Source organism: Anabrus simplex, chromosome 3 (assembly GCF_040414725.1).
Source record: "Anabrus simplex isolate iqAnaSimp1 chromosome 3, ASM4041472v1, whole genome shotgun sequence".
Lineage (NCBI taxonomy): Eukaryota > Metazoa > Arthropoda > Insecta > Orthoptera > Tettigoniidae > Anabrus > Anabrus simplex.
The window spans coordinates 105,170,683-105,187,546 of NC_090267.1; the positions used below are offsets into that span (position 1 = coordinate 105,170,683).

Genomic DNA, 16,864 nt, shown 5'->3' on the forward strand with positions numbered 1-16,864 from the left:
AAGAATGGATGATAAATCACAAGTTAGAACTTGCAGATCATAAAACGGAAATTGTCCTCCTGACGAGGAAAAGGATTAATACTGTTGTACCGATGCAGATCGGGCAGATAGCCATCGAAACAACTAGGAGCACAAAACATCTTGGTGTAACGCTTGATACTAAGCTTTCATATTGGGACCACATCCAATGGGTAACAGATAAGGCAGAGAAAACCATGACTGCACTGAGTAGACTCATGGGAAATATCAAGGGGCCGAAATCTAGTAAAAGGCGGCTTCTCATGTCGATTGTTCAATCTATACGGTTCGGAAATTTGGGCTGAATCGTTAAAAATTGCGAAATATCAGACAAGAATTGCGGCTGTACAACGGAGAGCAGCTTTAATAATTGCTTGCACATATCGCACAGTATCAGAACCTGCGATTCTAGTAGTAGCAGCAGTAGCTCCTATTGACTTGTTGGCCTTCGAAAGACAAGAAATTTGGCTCACACAAGAAGAGCTAGGAAGGAAAAGGGCAAAGGCTTTGGCTCTTAGTCACAGAATGCAACGATGGCAAACAAGATGGGAAGATGACTCTAGAGGGAAATGGATGAAAAGACTGATACCTTCTCTGGGCGTATGGGTTGGCCGAAATCATGGTGAAGTGAACTACTATCTCACACAGTTCTTGACAGGTCATGGATACTTCCGAAAATTTCTTCATAGGCTAGGGCTAGCAACTAGTCCGGTGTGCATATACTGCAGTGATATCGATGACGTATTACATACTTTCTTTGTGTGCGTTCATTGGCTGCCACAAAGAAGATGCTTAGAAGTTATGCAGGGAGAATTGACGCCAGAAGGTATTGTGTCATTAATGCTACGAAGTCAAGAATCTTGGGACCAGGTGGCAGTCTACGTAGAAAATATTCTGCGTCAGAAGAAGAAGGATCTGGACAATTACGACAGACAGTAAAGCAGAAGAAGGAAGATGAAGCACAAGATGCATTAAGCACGACATCCGTCCTGAAGTAATGCGAGAGCGGTTTCCGGGGCGGAGATAAACGTTGCGGGAAAAGGGAGTGTGGGTTTTAGTGGGTAAGAATCTCCACACACTTGCTGAGTGCGGACCCTCACAAGCGTCTTATGAAAGATTTTCCACACTCTCTCAAAAAAAAAATAAATAAATATATTATTATTATTATTATTATTATTATTATTATTATTATTATTATTATTATTATTATTATTATTATTATTATTATTATTATTATTCAAACCATAAATTCATGCTGTGAAATTGGTTTGTGTCACTGATGAAGCTGTTACATTGTTAAGATGATTTGCAACATGCTCAGGAAAAAGTAATTCTGAAGTATGACATTGTGCTAGTATGAGACTTTATTTATAGGTTAGTTGAATTTTGGCAGAGCTCTCCACGCACTGTGAAAAAAGTTATCCTAGGAAAATATTCCATATTATATTTTTCAGTTATAGCATTACATTAGGCTGTTCTTGGAGAAAAATAGATTTTATAAATAATTTTGGTAACAAGTGATATTCTTATTGGTTAAACAAGTTTCAGTAATTTCTAAATTTTGTTTTCTGTAGTCAAACATATTTTTTGTCATTTGATGTTAATTCAAGTGTTGTATCTAACTCTCACACGTGTTTTAGGTTAGTTGTTATGTTGTATATCTAATGTTACTACAATCATGTAAGTACTGCATTTCTTCAAATATTCTGAGGAGTTGCATTTTGTTCAAACATTCACCACCATTATCCAACCATGTGACTTACCTATAACATTTAATTACCCAAGTTGTTTTACTTTATTTTGTCTATAGAAAGTATTCTAGGTTCGATTATGGTCGAGTATGGGATCATCTTTGAGTGTGGATTGTCAGTTTTACTATATTTTACAGACCCCTGCTAGTAGAGTATGGGGTCTCGTAATTTGTCACTGGTTTTAGAGCACAAACAGTTTTGACTGATTTTAGTTTTTAATGGGTTTCTAGATGGTGTCATGTTTCCTAAATTTAATTTGTTCAATATGGTTGAGTATGGGGTCTTCTACGCCAAGAATTTACCAGGTGTATGCATAAGTTTTTGCCAGCTTTTGTGGTAAAGAAAACACATAATTTTCAAGGGAAATTAATTTTTTGTTTATTTAAAATATTGGCCATCAGCTTCTACACACTTCGCCCATCTTTCAGGTAAGTTATGAATACCACGCCAGAAAAACTGCTTGTCTATTTTGCGGCAAACCCTTCGTTGAGCCATTTTCCAACTTCCTTGAAATTGCTGAAGTGCTGCTCTGCGAGCACGGGCCTCATTGATGCGAAGAAGTGATTGATGGCGCCAGGTCGGGAGAGTACGGTGGGTGTGGAAGGATGTCCCATCCAAGCGATTTCAAGGTGTCTTTCACTTGTTTTTCTGTAGGAGACTGCACATTGTCGTGTAACAAAATCACTTTACCATGTCTTCTGGACCATTCCGGTCGTGTTTCGATCAATGCGTGATTTAAATTAATCATCTGTTGGCGCAGAGGCAAACCGCAAGGTAAATATATTAAACTACAATCTACATATTTAGCGAAACAAGAAATGGGAATGCCTCAAAAACAAACAGGCAAGCCCAGCTGAAAAGCTAAGGCGTCATAAACAATTAATTTGGCGAATCTAGGTTAGGCTAGGGCAGACTCCTATACGAAATAGCAACCGAATATTACAGAAATTTTAGCCGGAACGGAATGCAAGAATGCTTACCCGAAGGTGGCCCATCCCGATAGCGAGGCGTCGCACACGACGTAAAACTTCAGACAGACCAAGACAGGCTAAGGCAGACCAGGCCAAGACAAGACCAAGACCAAAACAAGACGACCAAATGCTGCCTCGCACTCTATATAAGGGTAAACCCTGGCCTTGGAGTAGCCAATCAGAATGCATGAGTCCGTCTATCCCCTCCTAGGTTCACCAATCACAATTCCTACTACAGTCGCGAACTTTAAATAATTTTCTCGAATATGCACGTTCGCGAATCTTCCATTTCCAGAATAGTTAGAAAATGCCTTATAGAACACATAACCAACAAAAGGCAACACACCCTGTTCAAAAATTCATGTAACAATTTCTGGATACTTCCAGTAAGTACAGAACTGAAATTTACTATTTAAAAATACATATGTTACAAATATTACATTGTACAGGTTAGGTCGTTACAAATAAAACATACCACCACACTTTACAAATAAGGACTCCAATAAACATTTTCGACTTCCACTACATTGTTCACCTATGACATCTTCCTCGCCCCAAAAGTCGAGCCACGCTCGATCATTAACATAATTTCACTAGTAACGATACATGACCCTAACAATCATGATTTCTTGAAAGTTGACTTTCTAAACAATCAAAACAAACTGTCACATAATTTTCAAAAATTACGAAGGTGTTCATAGATCCACCTATAAATCATCATCATCATCATCAGTTTTCCACTCCAGTTGCCCAGGTGTGGTTTACGAGCACTCTCCACTTCTGTCTGTCCATGTACCACTCTTCTCTCAAGACGACATCCCAGCTGATTCCTCTTGTTCCTATGTCCTCTTTCACTTGGTCCAGCCACCTCTTCCTAGGTCTTCCTACCGGTCGTTTTCCGGCCACGACTGTGTGTAGCCATTGTTTTGCTGTCCTTCCATCGTCCATTCGTTTGACATGGCCAAACCATTTCAAACGGGCCCTTGTCACTTTTTCATTCAGATATGGGTACACACCAGCTTGCTCCCTTATTCTTTCATTCCTTACCCTGTCCCTTTTTGTCTTCTGTACCATAGTTCGTAGGAACTTCATTTCTGCGGCTTGTAGTTTACTGTCCACTTGTTGGGTTGTTGTGCAGGTATCTAGGCCATATGTTATTATGGGGGTGAAGTATGATTGGAATAGAATCTGCTTTGATCTTAAGGGAACTTGTTCGTTCCAGAGGAGGTTCCGAACTTGATGGTAAAACTGAGCTGATTTTTTAATGCGGTTGTTAATCTCATGCTGTATTCTGTTATCACTTGAAACGATGCACCCAAGATATTTATATTGGTCTACTGTTTCCAGTTGTGTACCTTCCAGCATTATTTTTCCTTTCTTCTTCTGCCTGTTGACAGACATAGTAACAGTTTTCGATTTATTTATTGTTAATCCGTGTGCTTTCAAATGTTCATTCCAGGTGTTCAGCCTCTCTTGGACTTCCTTCTCTGTATTTCTCCAAATTACTACAAATGCAAATGCATTGATGTCCATATTGTTCTTCTGCTTAATTTCTTTCATGACTTCATCCATGACAGTGATAAAAAGTAATGGTGAAAGGGTACTGCCTTGTTGCACTCCTTTAGTGGTTTGGAACCAATCAGAATTACCGTTTCCTATCTGTACGCAACTGCAGCAGTCTTCGTAAAGCATTTTAACTTTCTGGATAAGCCCTTTGGGTACATTCTTCTTTCTTAAACATTCCCATATAGTCTTCCTTGGAACACTATCAAATGCTTTTTCGAGATCCAAAAACACTAGTGTTAAGCCTTTGCCCTTCTCCCAATGCTTTTCTAACAGTATTCTAAGTGCAAATATGAGATCGGTAGTTGATCGGTGTTCTCTGAATCCATATTGTTCTTCCTGTAGTTGTGGTTCTATTATTTTCCTTAGCCTTTTTTCAAGTATTTTCTCAAATATTTTCAAACCATGAGACAATAAAGTGATCCCTCTATAATTGCTACATTTCTTCCGGCTTCCTTTTTTGAAAAGAGGTATTATTATTCCCTTTTTCCAATCATCTGGGACTTTCCTATCCTTCCATATTGCATTAATTACTCTATGAAGCCACTGTATTCCTATTGCACCAGTTGCTTTGATCATATCTGCACTGACTTCATCAAATCCTGTAGATCTTTCTTTGGGCATACTATTAAGGGCCGTCTCTACTTCCTTCCATGTTGGCGGACTCTCTTGGTCAGGCTCATCATTGCAGCTTAAACTGACCTGCGTGGTTACATCATTGGAGTCTTTCCCAGTACTGGTGTATAAATTATCAAAATAGGATTTCATGATCTTCCTTATTTCTGTCTCCTCCCTAACTATGTTACCATCTGGTTCCTCTATTGCTGTTATGTATTCATTGTCTCTTCTTATATTTCATATTGTTCGGTAAAGTAGTTTAGAATTAGCTTTGCTGTCTTGCTCTAGTTTATCTGTGAAATCAGTCCAAGCTTTCTGTTTTTCTTCGGCCACAATTTTCTTTACTTGTAACTTCTGATCTCTGTATTTCTGCTGCAGTTCGTTTACTCTAGATTCGTTCCTTTGACTTCCTTTTTGCATTTCTTTGTCTCTGGCTTTCCTGGTTTCATTTTTCACTTTCACAGCAATCTTCACCCGATCGTTCCACCAAGGAGTTTCTTTTCCCTTCATTTTGCTATTAGTTTTACCACAAACTTCTAATGCAGCTCCGACAATGCTTTCTTTGAATCTAGTCCACTCGATGTTGCCTTCTTGTAATGCATCTGATGGTAATTTATTGGTCACTTTTTTTGTGTATTCAACTTGTTTCTCTGTCTTCTTTAGCTCCCATGTCTTAATTTTTGGTTTCCTGTATTTCTGAGGTCTATAAATTTCAATGTGCTTTATTGTTGCAAGGAGAAGTCTGTGGTCACTGTCCAGGCATTCACTTGGTATAACTCTGACATCACATATGGTCTTTCCTGCTTCATTGTCAGATATAAAATAATCTATCAGAGTTTTAGTATCTCCATTCCAACTGTATCTTGTTAGTTTATGACTTAGCTGCTTCTGAAACCAACTGTTGTTTATTCTCAAGCCATTCCTTACACATAGATCTAGAAGACTTTCTCCTTCTGGGTTCCTGTCTCCATAACCATGTGGACCTAGTACATTTTCATATCCACGCCTGTCTGATCCAACTTGAGCATTTAGATCTCCCATTATTATGATATTTTCCTCTCTTTCTATAGCTTCTTCTAAATCAGTTCGGAATTGTTCTTTTTCCTCTTCATTACAGCCAGTCTGTGGGGCATACACCTGGACTACTGTCAGCACACTCTTGTTAAGAGAGATGTTCAACTTAATAATTCTTTCATTAACATATATTACCTCACTGATGACATCAATGTCCTCTCTTAATATAAAACCTACACCATTTTTGACTTCTGTTTTATTTCCATTCCAATGTAGTTTGTATCCTTTTCTTAGCTTTTTTGTTCCTCTTCCCTTCCACTTTGCCTCACTCAGGCCAAGAATACAGAGGTTCCTCCTTTCCATCATATCTATCAGCTCCTCGCTTCTGCCAGTCAGGGTCAGGATATTTAATGTTCCAATTCTGTGTTTAGGACTCTTTCTTTTGGGCTTCTTCTCAGAACATCGTACTTGAACATCAGCCTTACGGTCATCATACGTTGCAGATGATTGAGAAGACATGTCTATCCGGTATTTTCTTTGCGTTCCGAGGCTCGTTTTGTAGTTGAAAGCAATCGATATAACCCTTCAGTTGACTTGCTAAGCCTAACACTGCTGGGGATTTTCTGTCAGGGGTATTCTCCCTTAGCCTTTGGCAGTCCCCTACCTCACTGCAAGGCAGCAGCTGATGAATTTATGTGTCATTTCCTACACAAGGGTCTCATCAAACCTTCTAGGAGAAAACTCCTCCACCCGTAGCTGTTGGTCTTCCCCTAGTTTGTCGGGTTTGGTGTCGGCCGCCCAACCCTCGGCCAGTCGCAGGTAGTACCGTCTACTGTCGGATACGGTATCAGGATCACTCCTGACCTGACCTGACAGATCCACCTATAAATATCACATAAAATCCACATGGATAGTCACACTACACTTCAAAATGCCTTCTGGACCTTTTACATTTGCTTTGACAATTTCTAGACTGTCTACCAAAGGATGTACACACATTCTTTCTGCCAAATGTTAGTCATCCAGGAACTTCTCACTTTGTTGCTAAACAGCATTCAAAGTACAAGTTTGAGAATTGTAAATAGTCCCATGTGGCGAGATAAAGATGTATTGAGAGCTGTGTTTTCCATTTTATTTATTTGAATCTTCTTGATCTTTGGATTATCTCACAGTATTATTTGCTATGTATATGTAATTTTGTGTAATTATTTGATGGATCATGGATGTTCATTGTGCTTGTGGTGTGTTATTCAGAGTCATATAATAATATGGAAAGGAATTAATTCTGGTTCCAACTCATTCAATTCTAATCATATTTTTATAATAATCTTTAAGTTATTATTATTATTATTATTATTATTATTATTATTATTATTATATTATTATTATTATTATTATTATTATTATTATTATTATTATTATTATTATTATTATTATTACAGAAAAAAAAAAGTAGTACTCATCAAGTACAACCTGGCTGTAGCATAAATAATTCCACCAAATCACTGAACACAAGTATGTGAATAATTCCGTGCACAGAGAGTAGCATAATGTATTTTGGTTTTATGACCTTTTCCAGGTAATGTTAAATATGAATATGTAATATTTACTACATAATGTATTTTGGTTTTATGACCTTTTCCAGGTAATGTTAAATATGAATATGTAATATTTACTACATAACAAGTGCCTTTAAGACAATTTCAGACATACAGATCATCAATTACCTGGAACTGCTGGATGCTAATCTGCAGTGCAGCACCCTCCTGTAGGTCTGGGTGTACAGAGCGCCCAGCTGAAAACAAAGCATCATAATTAGAGAAATGAATATCGAGATGCCTTAAACAAAATAATAGCTGTCTGTACCTCTAAGTAATAGCGAACTTACCTCCAGGATCATCACACAGATGGAGATCTATACGCTGCGACAGGAAGTGGTATGATGTCTCTACTACATCATAACGGGCGAAAATACGTGACAAAGGGGTTTCGGATTCTTTCGTTCGATTCTGCTGAGAAATCTGGGCTTGGTATTCTGGTAATTCCTACAAAGAAAGTGAGCTAGTTTTAAATCAAAGATATGGAAAATCAATACATCTCTATATAAGCAGTAGTAAAGGCTTTTCTTGTTCTCAGCATACATAATGAGAAAATGATTACATTTGAGTAAATTTTTGAGGAACTAATTTACTAACTTTTGGGACAGAGACATGTTCTCAAATTTAGCTGCATAATGCACAGTTATGGTTGATTATTGCCACCTTGATGATATTCTCTAGTGCTCATCCACTTCTCACAGTTCCCCCAGCATAATAACAGTGTCACATTTAGGGAACAACCTAGCCTTTTGCAAGGCTGATTTAAAAATGCCCTTTGCATTTTAGGGTGTTATTATGCTGGGGTTGACTATCCCAAAGGCATTTTAGAGCTACTGCCTGCAGGCAGTTAGGCCGGTCCTAAAAAAGTACATATGCCTTTTGTACCTGCTGCTAACCTAGGGTCAGACACTACTTGATGGGTTCCAGTGTCATTTTCTACACTGAGGGAACCAGCCGTTGCTCATCTTAGGGGATTGGATTTACCGCCGACCGACACTTGACACTCAGACACTCAGACACTGTCTGTATGGTCAACTCATTAAGGGGTAACAAGCCAGACAGTAAGTAAGAAGTACAAAGGCAACTCGACATGTTGGGTGAGGTTACTGAAAATTATAAAATAAAAATCAGCATGGAAAAGAGTAAGACAATGGTGATGAGTAGAGAAGAAAGGGAAAGGAAAGGAATTACAAAAATAAAATAAAACTAAAGAGACAAAATCTTGAAATTGTGGAGAGCTTCAAGTAGTTGGGAAGCAAACTGATGCAGAATGCAGGGCAAGACATGAAGATCAGGAAAAGGATTCAACAGGGTAATGCACTCTACCAGAGTGTGAAAAACCTGGTGAGGACAAAGGAAGTACTAATGAAGTGTAAAGAGGTGATACATAAGATGTACTACTATCTAATACTGACATATGCAGCAGAGAACTGGTCAATGACGAAAGAACAGAAGAATAAAATCCAGTCCAGCAAAATTAAATTTTTAAGAAGTATGATAGGAAATAAATGTGATACGGAGGAAGGCAATATCATATGGTTGGTAAGAGAGGCATGGGGGAATTTTAAATGAGCAATTATGATCAGTGGGAAATTGTTTAGAAATGTGAACGGCCTATGCGATGGGTTTAAAGCAAATGTGACAAGTGTGGAAAAGAGATATGTACTGTACCTTTAAAGGTGGTAAAGACACATTATATTATAACTGGGAAATGAAGAGATTAAGGAAGAGGTGCAGGTTAGAAAGAAATAGTCAAGAGTGTCTGCAGGAGTAAGGAGAGATTGAAGGAACTTATCATCATCACCATCATCATCATCATCATCATCATCATCATCATATTATTACAGTTCCAGTTTCCCGAGTACTGTTGGCGAGCCTCTTCAATTCTGTCTTATGAGATATGTTCTGCTGTTAACTCTTTCCGGTCTAACTGTGAGCATAGCTCGCAGCGGCCGAAATTACGTTCAGGCCGTGCTGCGGGCATAGCCGGTAGTAAGGTTTGACAATTCACAAAAAATCAAGAATGAGCTATGCACGCATTCTGGTGGTTACATCGTGTTTCTTCATGTATTAGTTACGAGAGTATTTAAGCAGATGACAGTGTTATATGTCTAAGTCAGAGAATTTACGATATTTTCGATCAACATGCATCAGTAGATGTCACTCAGTGAGCTCTAAGACATGGCTTCTCGCGGCAAACATGTGCTTGACGAAAGTAATATTTTCGATATTTTATGATATATTATAAGTTTATGCGCAAATGAACATATTATTGACAAATGAATCTGAAACAACTTCTTACATGTCATTATGATTAGAGTTCGTTTTACGGCCTAGCGCATGTTCCCCGCGTATTTCATATTTGCGTGAATACGTAAGATTGTCTACATATTAGTAAAGTTATCTGTTCAGAAGACTGTATTTTCCCTTTCTCAGAAGTTTTTTGTGGTAAATGGAACAATAATTTTACATTTGAGTAACTTTTGACAAAATCTATCAGTTAAAATAAAATTTCATAAGAGTTCCCATTTTCGTTATTGTAATTATTACAATTGTTGAAAAATTATTTTTTTTATATCATACTCATTATTGTTGTTGTTTTGTAGTTGCAATGCACATTATATATTAGCAAAATAGGGCAAATATAACAGTATTTCAGAAAACTGTTCTTGCTTAGTTATCAGTCAGACATTTTCTGCATTCGCATAACATGGTATAATATACACTGACGGCGCTCCACAGTTACTGCCGGATTTGACCTTTCTCCACGCCGACGCCACACTCGTCTGCAGTGACTATCACTGACAGAACAAAAGCGTGACTCATCGGAGAACACGACGTTCCGCCATTCCCTCATCCAAGTTGCTCTAGCCCGGCACCATGCCAGGCGTGCACGTCTATGCTGTGGAGTCAATGGTAGTCTTCTGAGTGGACGCCGGGAGTGCAGGCCTCCTTCAACCAATCGACGGGAAATTGTTCTGGTCGATATTGGAACAGCCAGGGTGTCTTGCACATGCTGAAGAATGGCGGTTGACGTGACGTGCGGGGCTGCCACCGCTTGGCGGCGGATGCGCCGATCCTCGCGTGCTGACGTCACTCGGGCTGCGCCTGGACCCCTCGCACGTGCCACATGTCCCTGCGCCAACCATCTTCGCCACAGGCGCTGCACCGTGGACACATCCCTATGGGTATCAGCTGCGATTTGACGAAGCGACCAACCTGCCCTTCTCAGCCCGATCACCATACCCCTCGTAAAGTCGTCTGTCTGCTGGAAATGCCTCCGTTGACGGCGGCCTGGCATTCTTAGCTATACACGTGTCCTGTGGCACACGACAACACGTTCTACAATGACTGTCGGCTGAGAAATCACGGTACGAAGTGGGCCATTCGCCAACGCCGTGTCCCATTTATCGTTCACTACGTGCGCAGCACAGCGGCGCATTTCACATCATGAGCATACCTCAGTGACATCAGTCTACCCTGCAATTGGCATAAAGTTCTGACCACTCCTTCTTGGTGTTGCATTTGCTCTGTCAGTCAGTGTATAAACAATTTTAAAATCTCAAGTGATAGTTGAGATGATACAAACAGCGTTTTTCAAAACTATATGCTCAAACAAGCACAAGGGAAAAAGAATCATGCAGAAATCTCCTACAGGTACAGAGATATAATGTTTTAAAAATCCTTAAAAATGCCCAGTCCAGAACATTTGTAAGGGATATTAAGGCCCAGACTAGAATGGGTTAATGACGTCCTCCAGTGTCTTTCCTCGATCTGCAATGTCCATCTTTATGATGTCCATCCAGTGGGTTCTTGGTCTTCCCACCATCAGTTTCCCTGACACGTCTCTCCAAGTTAACATATGCTGTCCTTGTTGGCTCCATCCTCATTACATGCCCAAACCACCTCACTCTGGACATGCTGACCCGATCTAACATGATGTAACAATCCCAGCTTCCTTCCTAACCACATCATTCCTTAACTTGTCCAGTTTGGTTTTTTGAATTGTGGACCTAAGGAACTTCATCTCAGATGCCTGCAACCTTGATGAGTCTTTCTTAGTGAGGGTGCAGGTTTCAATACCATTGGTTAAGATTGGTATGAAGTACTGATTGAACATCACCAGCTTTGATTTTGTTCGTACTTTGAGATCCCAGAGCAGCTGGTAAAAGCGAGAGCTCTTCTCCACTCTATTTGCCACCTCTTTTGAGGCTAGTGTATCTCGAGATATTACACTGCTGAAGTATGCAAAGCTTTCCACACTTTCTAGCAGATGGTTTCCTAGCATGATGTTCGCTGGTTGTCCCTCTCTGTTTATTGAAATCACTACTGTTTTGAATGCCTTTGTTGGTGAGATGTAGTGTTTACAATGCACTATGTCTTCTGGAATGGGCTAGATAAATTTGTCACTTTCATTGACCTGTTTCAGTCTCATCCTTGGCTTTGACAATATGAAAGTGACCGAGGCATGAGTGATGCTAGTAATACCATTCCTTATGCAGCCAGTCCCTGTTATGAATGGTGTGAAAATATCACCATTTCACTGGGCTTGGCAGACTGATATGTAATAGCAACTTCAGGCTCGGTGAGGAAAGCAACAGGAAACTGCCTCACTTCTCATTTCCCTAGTATGCCTCTACAGTGATGCCTAGGTTATCTATGACAGCTGTCGATGGAACTGTGGAGGATCAAACCAGCCTTCGAGCTGAATACCTAACAAACACTGTTTTGAGTTTGCTTATTTTGAGATTGAACTCCTGGACTTAACATTCCATTCAATGAGTCTCGACTGTACTTGCTCCTCAGTTTCTCCTAAGATCATATCATCAGCGAAGGCCACTGCATTTAGGCCACAGAGGTTTTCTTGATGTTCTTCTATATGTCATCCATGATGGTGATAAACAATAATGGGGATAGTGCACTGCTTTGCTGAACTCCACTTTCGGTCTTGAACCATGATGAATGTCCACCACCCAATCCCACACAGCTGGTACAGTTCTCATACAGCATCTTAACTTGGTCCCTCTGGCACATTCATTTTTCTCAGGCATTCCCATATCTTCTCTCTTGCAATGCTTTCATATGCCTTCTCAATGTAAGGGAAAACCATAAACAGATCTTTGCCTTTTTCTCAATATTTTTCCATGAACATACGGACATTGAAGATTAGATCTGTTGTGGACCTGTTAGGCCTGAAGCCATACTGCTCCTCTTCAAACTGTGGTTCTAAAATGACTCGCAATCTGCTCTCTAAGATTTTCTCCTGAATCTTAAAGCCCATGAGAAAGGAGTGTTATTCCCCAGTAGTTGGAGCTTTTTTTTTTTTTTTTTTTTTTTTTTTTTTAAACAGGGGGATAATGACATTGTTGCTCCAATCAGTAGATATCTTGTTATCTTTCCAAACTGCAATGAGCACTCTGTGTAGCCCCTGCAAACCCTGGACCCCTGGCTGCTTTAATCATGTCCATGCTGACTTCATCGATTCCTGGAGATTTCCCTTGAGGCATTTTCTTAAGGGCTGCTTCTGTCTTTGCCCATGTAATGGGAAGTTTCTCTGTGCAGGTTTCAACAGTGGGTTCTTTTATTCTCTGATCTGCCTCTGCCCCGTTCAATAAGTGATCAAAATGATTCCTCAGAACCTCTCTGATGTCCTCTTCTTTTCTGGCCAGGTTTCCATTAGGATCCTCAATTGCTTTGAAGGTTTCAACTGAATTCCTTTTGTTTTTGATCACTCTGAACAATAGTTTCTTATTGCCTCTGCTATCTGCCTTCAGTTTTTGAGTAAATTTCTCCCAGCACTTTATCTTCTCCTCTTCTACTACTCCTTTAACCCTCAATTTCTTGTTCCGGTAAACTTGCTCGAGGTTTCTGATCTTCCCCTCCTCCCTTACCTGTTCTGGCTTGGATTTCTTCTATCTCATTCTTTTTGTGCTATGTTCCTTTCCTTTGTTGAGGATCTTACTCTTTCGTTCCGTAAGGGTGTCTCCTTTTCCCTTATTCCCACACTTGTCTTCCCAAAAACCTCTACTGCTTCTTTTATCAAGGTGTTTTTAAATCTTGACCACTACCTCACCACTCTCCACTTCTTCTGTAAGCAGTTGTCCTCTTATACGGTCCTGGTAGTCGGTCCTTTTTCCAATCTGTTGTAGTTCCCTACCTTAATCTTAGGTAATTTCCTGGTTGTTATCTTTGGTACATTAATGTCTTTCAGATCTGCTACTAATAACCGGTGATCGCTATTAAGGTTCTCACTTGGAATCACCTTGACATCAGTCACAAGTCTACTTATTTCTTTATCTGTAATGACATAGTCAATGACCGTCTTGCTCTTTCCATCCCAGCTGTAATGGGTAATCTTGTAACTGACTCTTTTGTTGAACCAACTTACTAAGAAATTGAATTCAGCAAAAAATAATTCAGCTAAGGATAACATGATGGCAAACATAAATAGCACCCGTATGAATTTTAGGAAGGACATTCTAGGGATCATTAATGAACAAGGCCAGTGTAGATATGATGACGTACAGAAGGCAGAAGTATTCAGTCAGCAGTAGATAAAGGTAGTTGGATATAAGGATAAAGTCCAGACAGAGGATGCGACTAATACTGATGAATTACTGAAATTTACCTATGATAATACAGACATTTACAAAAGACACAAAATGCAAAGTTAAAAATGCAGCTGCGATTGTGAAGATTTCTGGGGATATAGAGACCCATTGTACAAGAGAAAGGATGACACATGCTGCGGCTTTACCTTAATTAAGGCCACGGCCGCTTCCAACTCCTAGCCCTTTCCTGTCCCACCATCACCATAAGACCTATCTGTGTCACTGCGACGTAAAGCCATTAGCAAATAAAATAAAAAGGGTGACAAACATAAAGCGGATAATTACAGGCCAATAAGCTTGAATATGTTGTTTGTAAGTTTCTCGGAAAGTTTCTTTCTGAATGACACATTTGAAAAATTACTAACTGGTTTTACAGAACGCAATTCAGGTTTAGGAAATATTATTCCAGTGAGGCTCAACTTGTAGGATTCCAGCAAGATATACCAGATATTTTAGATTCACAAGGTCAAATGGATTGTACTGCTATTGACCTATCCACGACTTTTGATACGGTAGATCATGGGGAAACTATTGATGAAAATGAGGGCTATTGCACTAGACAAAAAGGTGGTTGAATGGGTAGTTAAATTTCTAGAACTCAGAAAATTAGAGTAGGTGAAACATTATCTGATCTTGTAGTGATAAAGAGGGGCATTCCACAGGGCAGCAATTTTGAACCTACATATCTTCTTATACATGATACGAGTAAAAAAAACTAGAGTCACAGATATGGCTATTTGCGGATGATATACTGTATACAGTAGTAAATACATTTCAGGATTGTGAATGACACAGCCAACCACTGCAGAAACATGTAACAACTTATGGAGAGCTTGCAATGGGATGATGGTAAATGGGATGAAAAGTCAGGTTATAAGTTTCACCAATGGGAGAACTCCTCTCAGTTTTATTGTTATTATTTTTTTTTTATTACTGCATTGATGGGGTGATAGTATCTCACGGAGGTTAATCTATAATAATAAAAATAAATGTCTGTCTACATACGTGTGCGTGATGCCCAGCCAAATCTACAGCACGCAGAGAACTGAAATTTTTAACATAGGTAGACGGACGGGGTTCCAAATGCACCTCGAAGTTGGAATTATCATTTTCACTTTTGTTGGTGAGTTATGAACGAAAAACCATCGAAAAACATGTATTAGGATATGACAATCCAACGTGCTGTCACCAAGATTAAATGCATAGATTCACTGTTGCTAGGCAACATACATAAGATAGGTAATACAAGTCAAGGTGCCATTTTAATTCCATGATGAAGGAAGCCATTTTCAGTCCTGGACATGAGGAGCCATATTCAATAACAACAATAATCAATAGATGTGTGATTCAATAATACCACAGAGAAGGGCACTTCACGACTGAATTAGCAGCGTGACGGTCTTCAGCTGCGAGTTGAGCTGATTACTTCAGATAGTAGAAGCGGTAGTAGACGAAAGGGTTTCCATTATAGGAGCCAGCACAGGATCTTCACGTTGGTATTTTTCAATATTCCGAAACAACATGGAGGCATCAGTTAAAATGGCATTAACGCCCGAAGGTATGGGCATGGGAAGAGAAGAACTATCTTCTAGTTCGGTGGCCTCCACTTCATGAGAAAACGTGGGGCTTAGTCCATCAGCAACTACATTTTCAGATCCGCGAATATGCCTCACATCAAATTGGAAGGCAGAAATCCTGATGGCCCAGGGGGCTATACAACCAGTACGATGCGGCCTAACTAATACCTAACTTAAGGTTTGGTTGTCTGTTTCCAAGTCGAATTTGACATGTTCCATATAAAGACGGAACTTCTCTAGAGCAAACAAAACTGCCAAACCCTCAAGTTCATAGATGGAATATTTGGCCTCTTGAGCCGATAAGGTCCTAGAAGCATAGGCGATGGATCGCTTTCCAAGTTCCGTTTCCTGAAGCAGGACAGCAGCAACTACCGATGACGAGGCATCTGTTTGGACAATTCATTTATTTGAGAAATCAGGCATAGCTAATACAGAGGCATTACAAAGAGCTAATTTCAGATCTTCAAAAGCGGCTTGTTGAGACGGCCCCCATTTAAATTTGACGCCTTTCCTACGGAGTAAGTTTTAGGGCGCCGCTCTATTAGCGAAGTTAGGAATAAATTTCTTGAAGAAATTCACCATGCCTATGAACCTGGCAATACTTTTGATGTCCTTAGGAGGTTTGAAATCACAGATAGCCTGTGTTCTAGAATGATCAATGGAAACACCATTGGGCGACACAATATGCCCTAAGAATAACATGGAAGGCTTGGCAAAAGCTACCTTGGATAACTTGACAGTCAACCCAGCCTTATGAAGGCGATCGAGCACTTGGTTTAGATGATCTAGAAAGGTCTCAGAAAATACTACATCACTGAGTCACAGATTTGTGGATAATATACTATATACAGTAGTAAATACGTTTCAGGATTGTGAATCACACAGCCAACCACTGCAGAAACACGTAACAATTTTGTGAGATGGAGAGCTTACAATGATGGTAAATGGGATGAAAATTCAGGTTATAAGTTTCACCAACAGGAGAACTCCTCTCAGTTTTATTTTTAATTTTTTATTCTTTTGATAATAATAATAATAACAACAACAACAACAATAACAATAATAATAATAATAATAATAATAATAAACGTATGGCCTCAGCGACCGTGTGCAGACATTTCAATCTGATGCCATCTGGCTGTC

The 16,864-nt window shown here is 39.5% G+C and overlaps 1 protein-coding gene across 1 annotated transcript in view; it reads right to left on the minus strand.

Annotated features, from left to right (window-relative positions):
• Window positions 1-16,864, minus strand: part of LOC136866041 (bridge-like lipid transfer protein family member 3B) — a 458,695-nt gene that overhangs the window by 325,398 nt on the left and 116,433 nt on the right. The window contains exons 6-7 of the mRNA XM_067142666.2: window positions 7,824-7,980; window positions 7,663-7,730 (exon numbers count right to left, since the gene is read on the minus strand). Of these exons, the coding sequence (XP_066998767.2) occupies window positions 7,663-7,730; window positions 7,824-7,980 (225 nt within the window). The remainder of the gene's footprint in view (window positions 1-7,662; window positions 7,731-7,823; window positions 7,981-16,864) is intronic.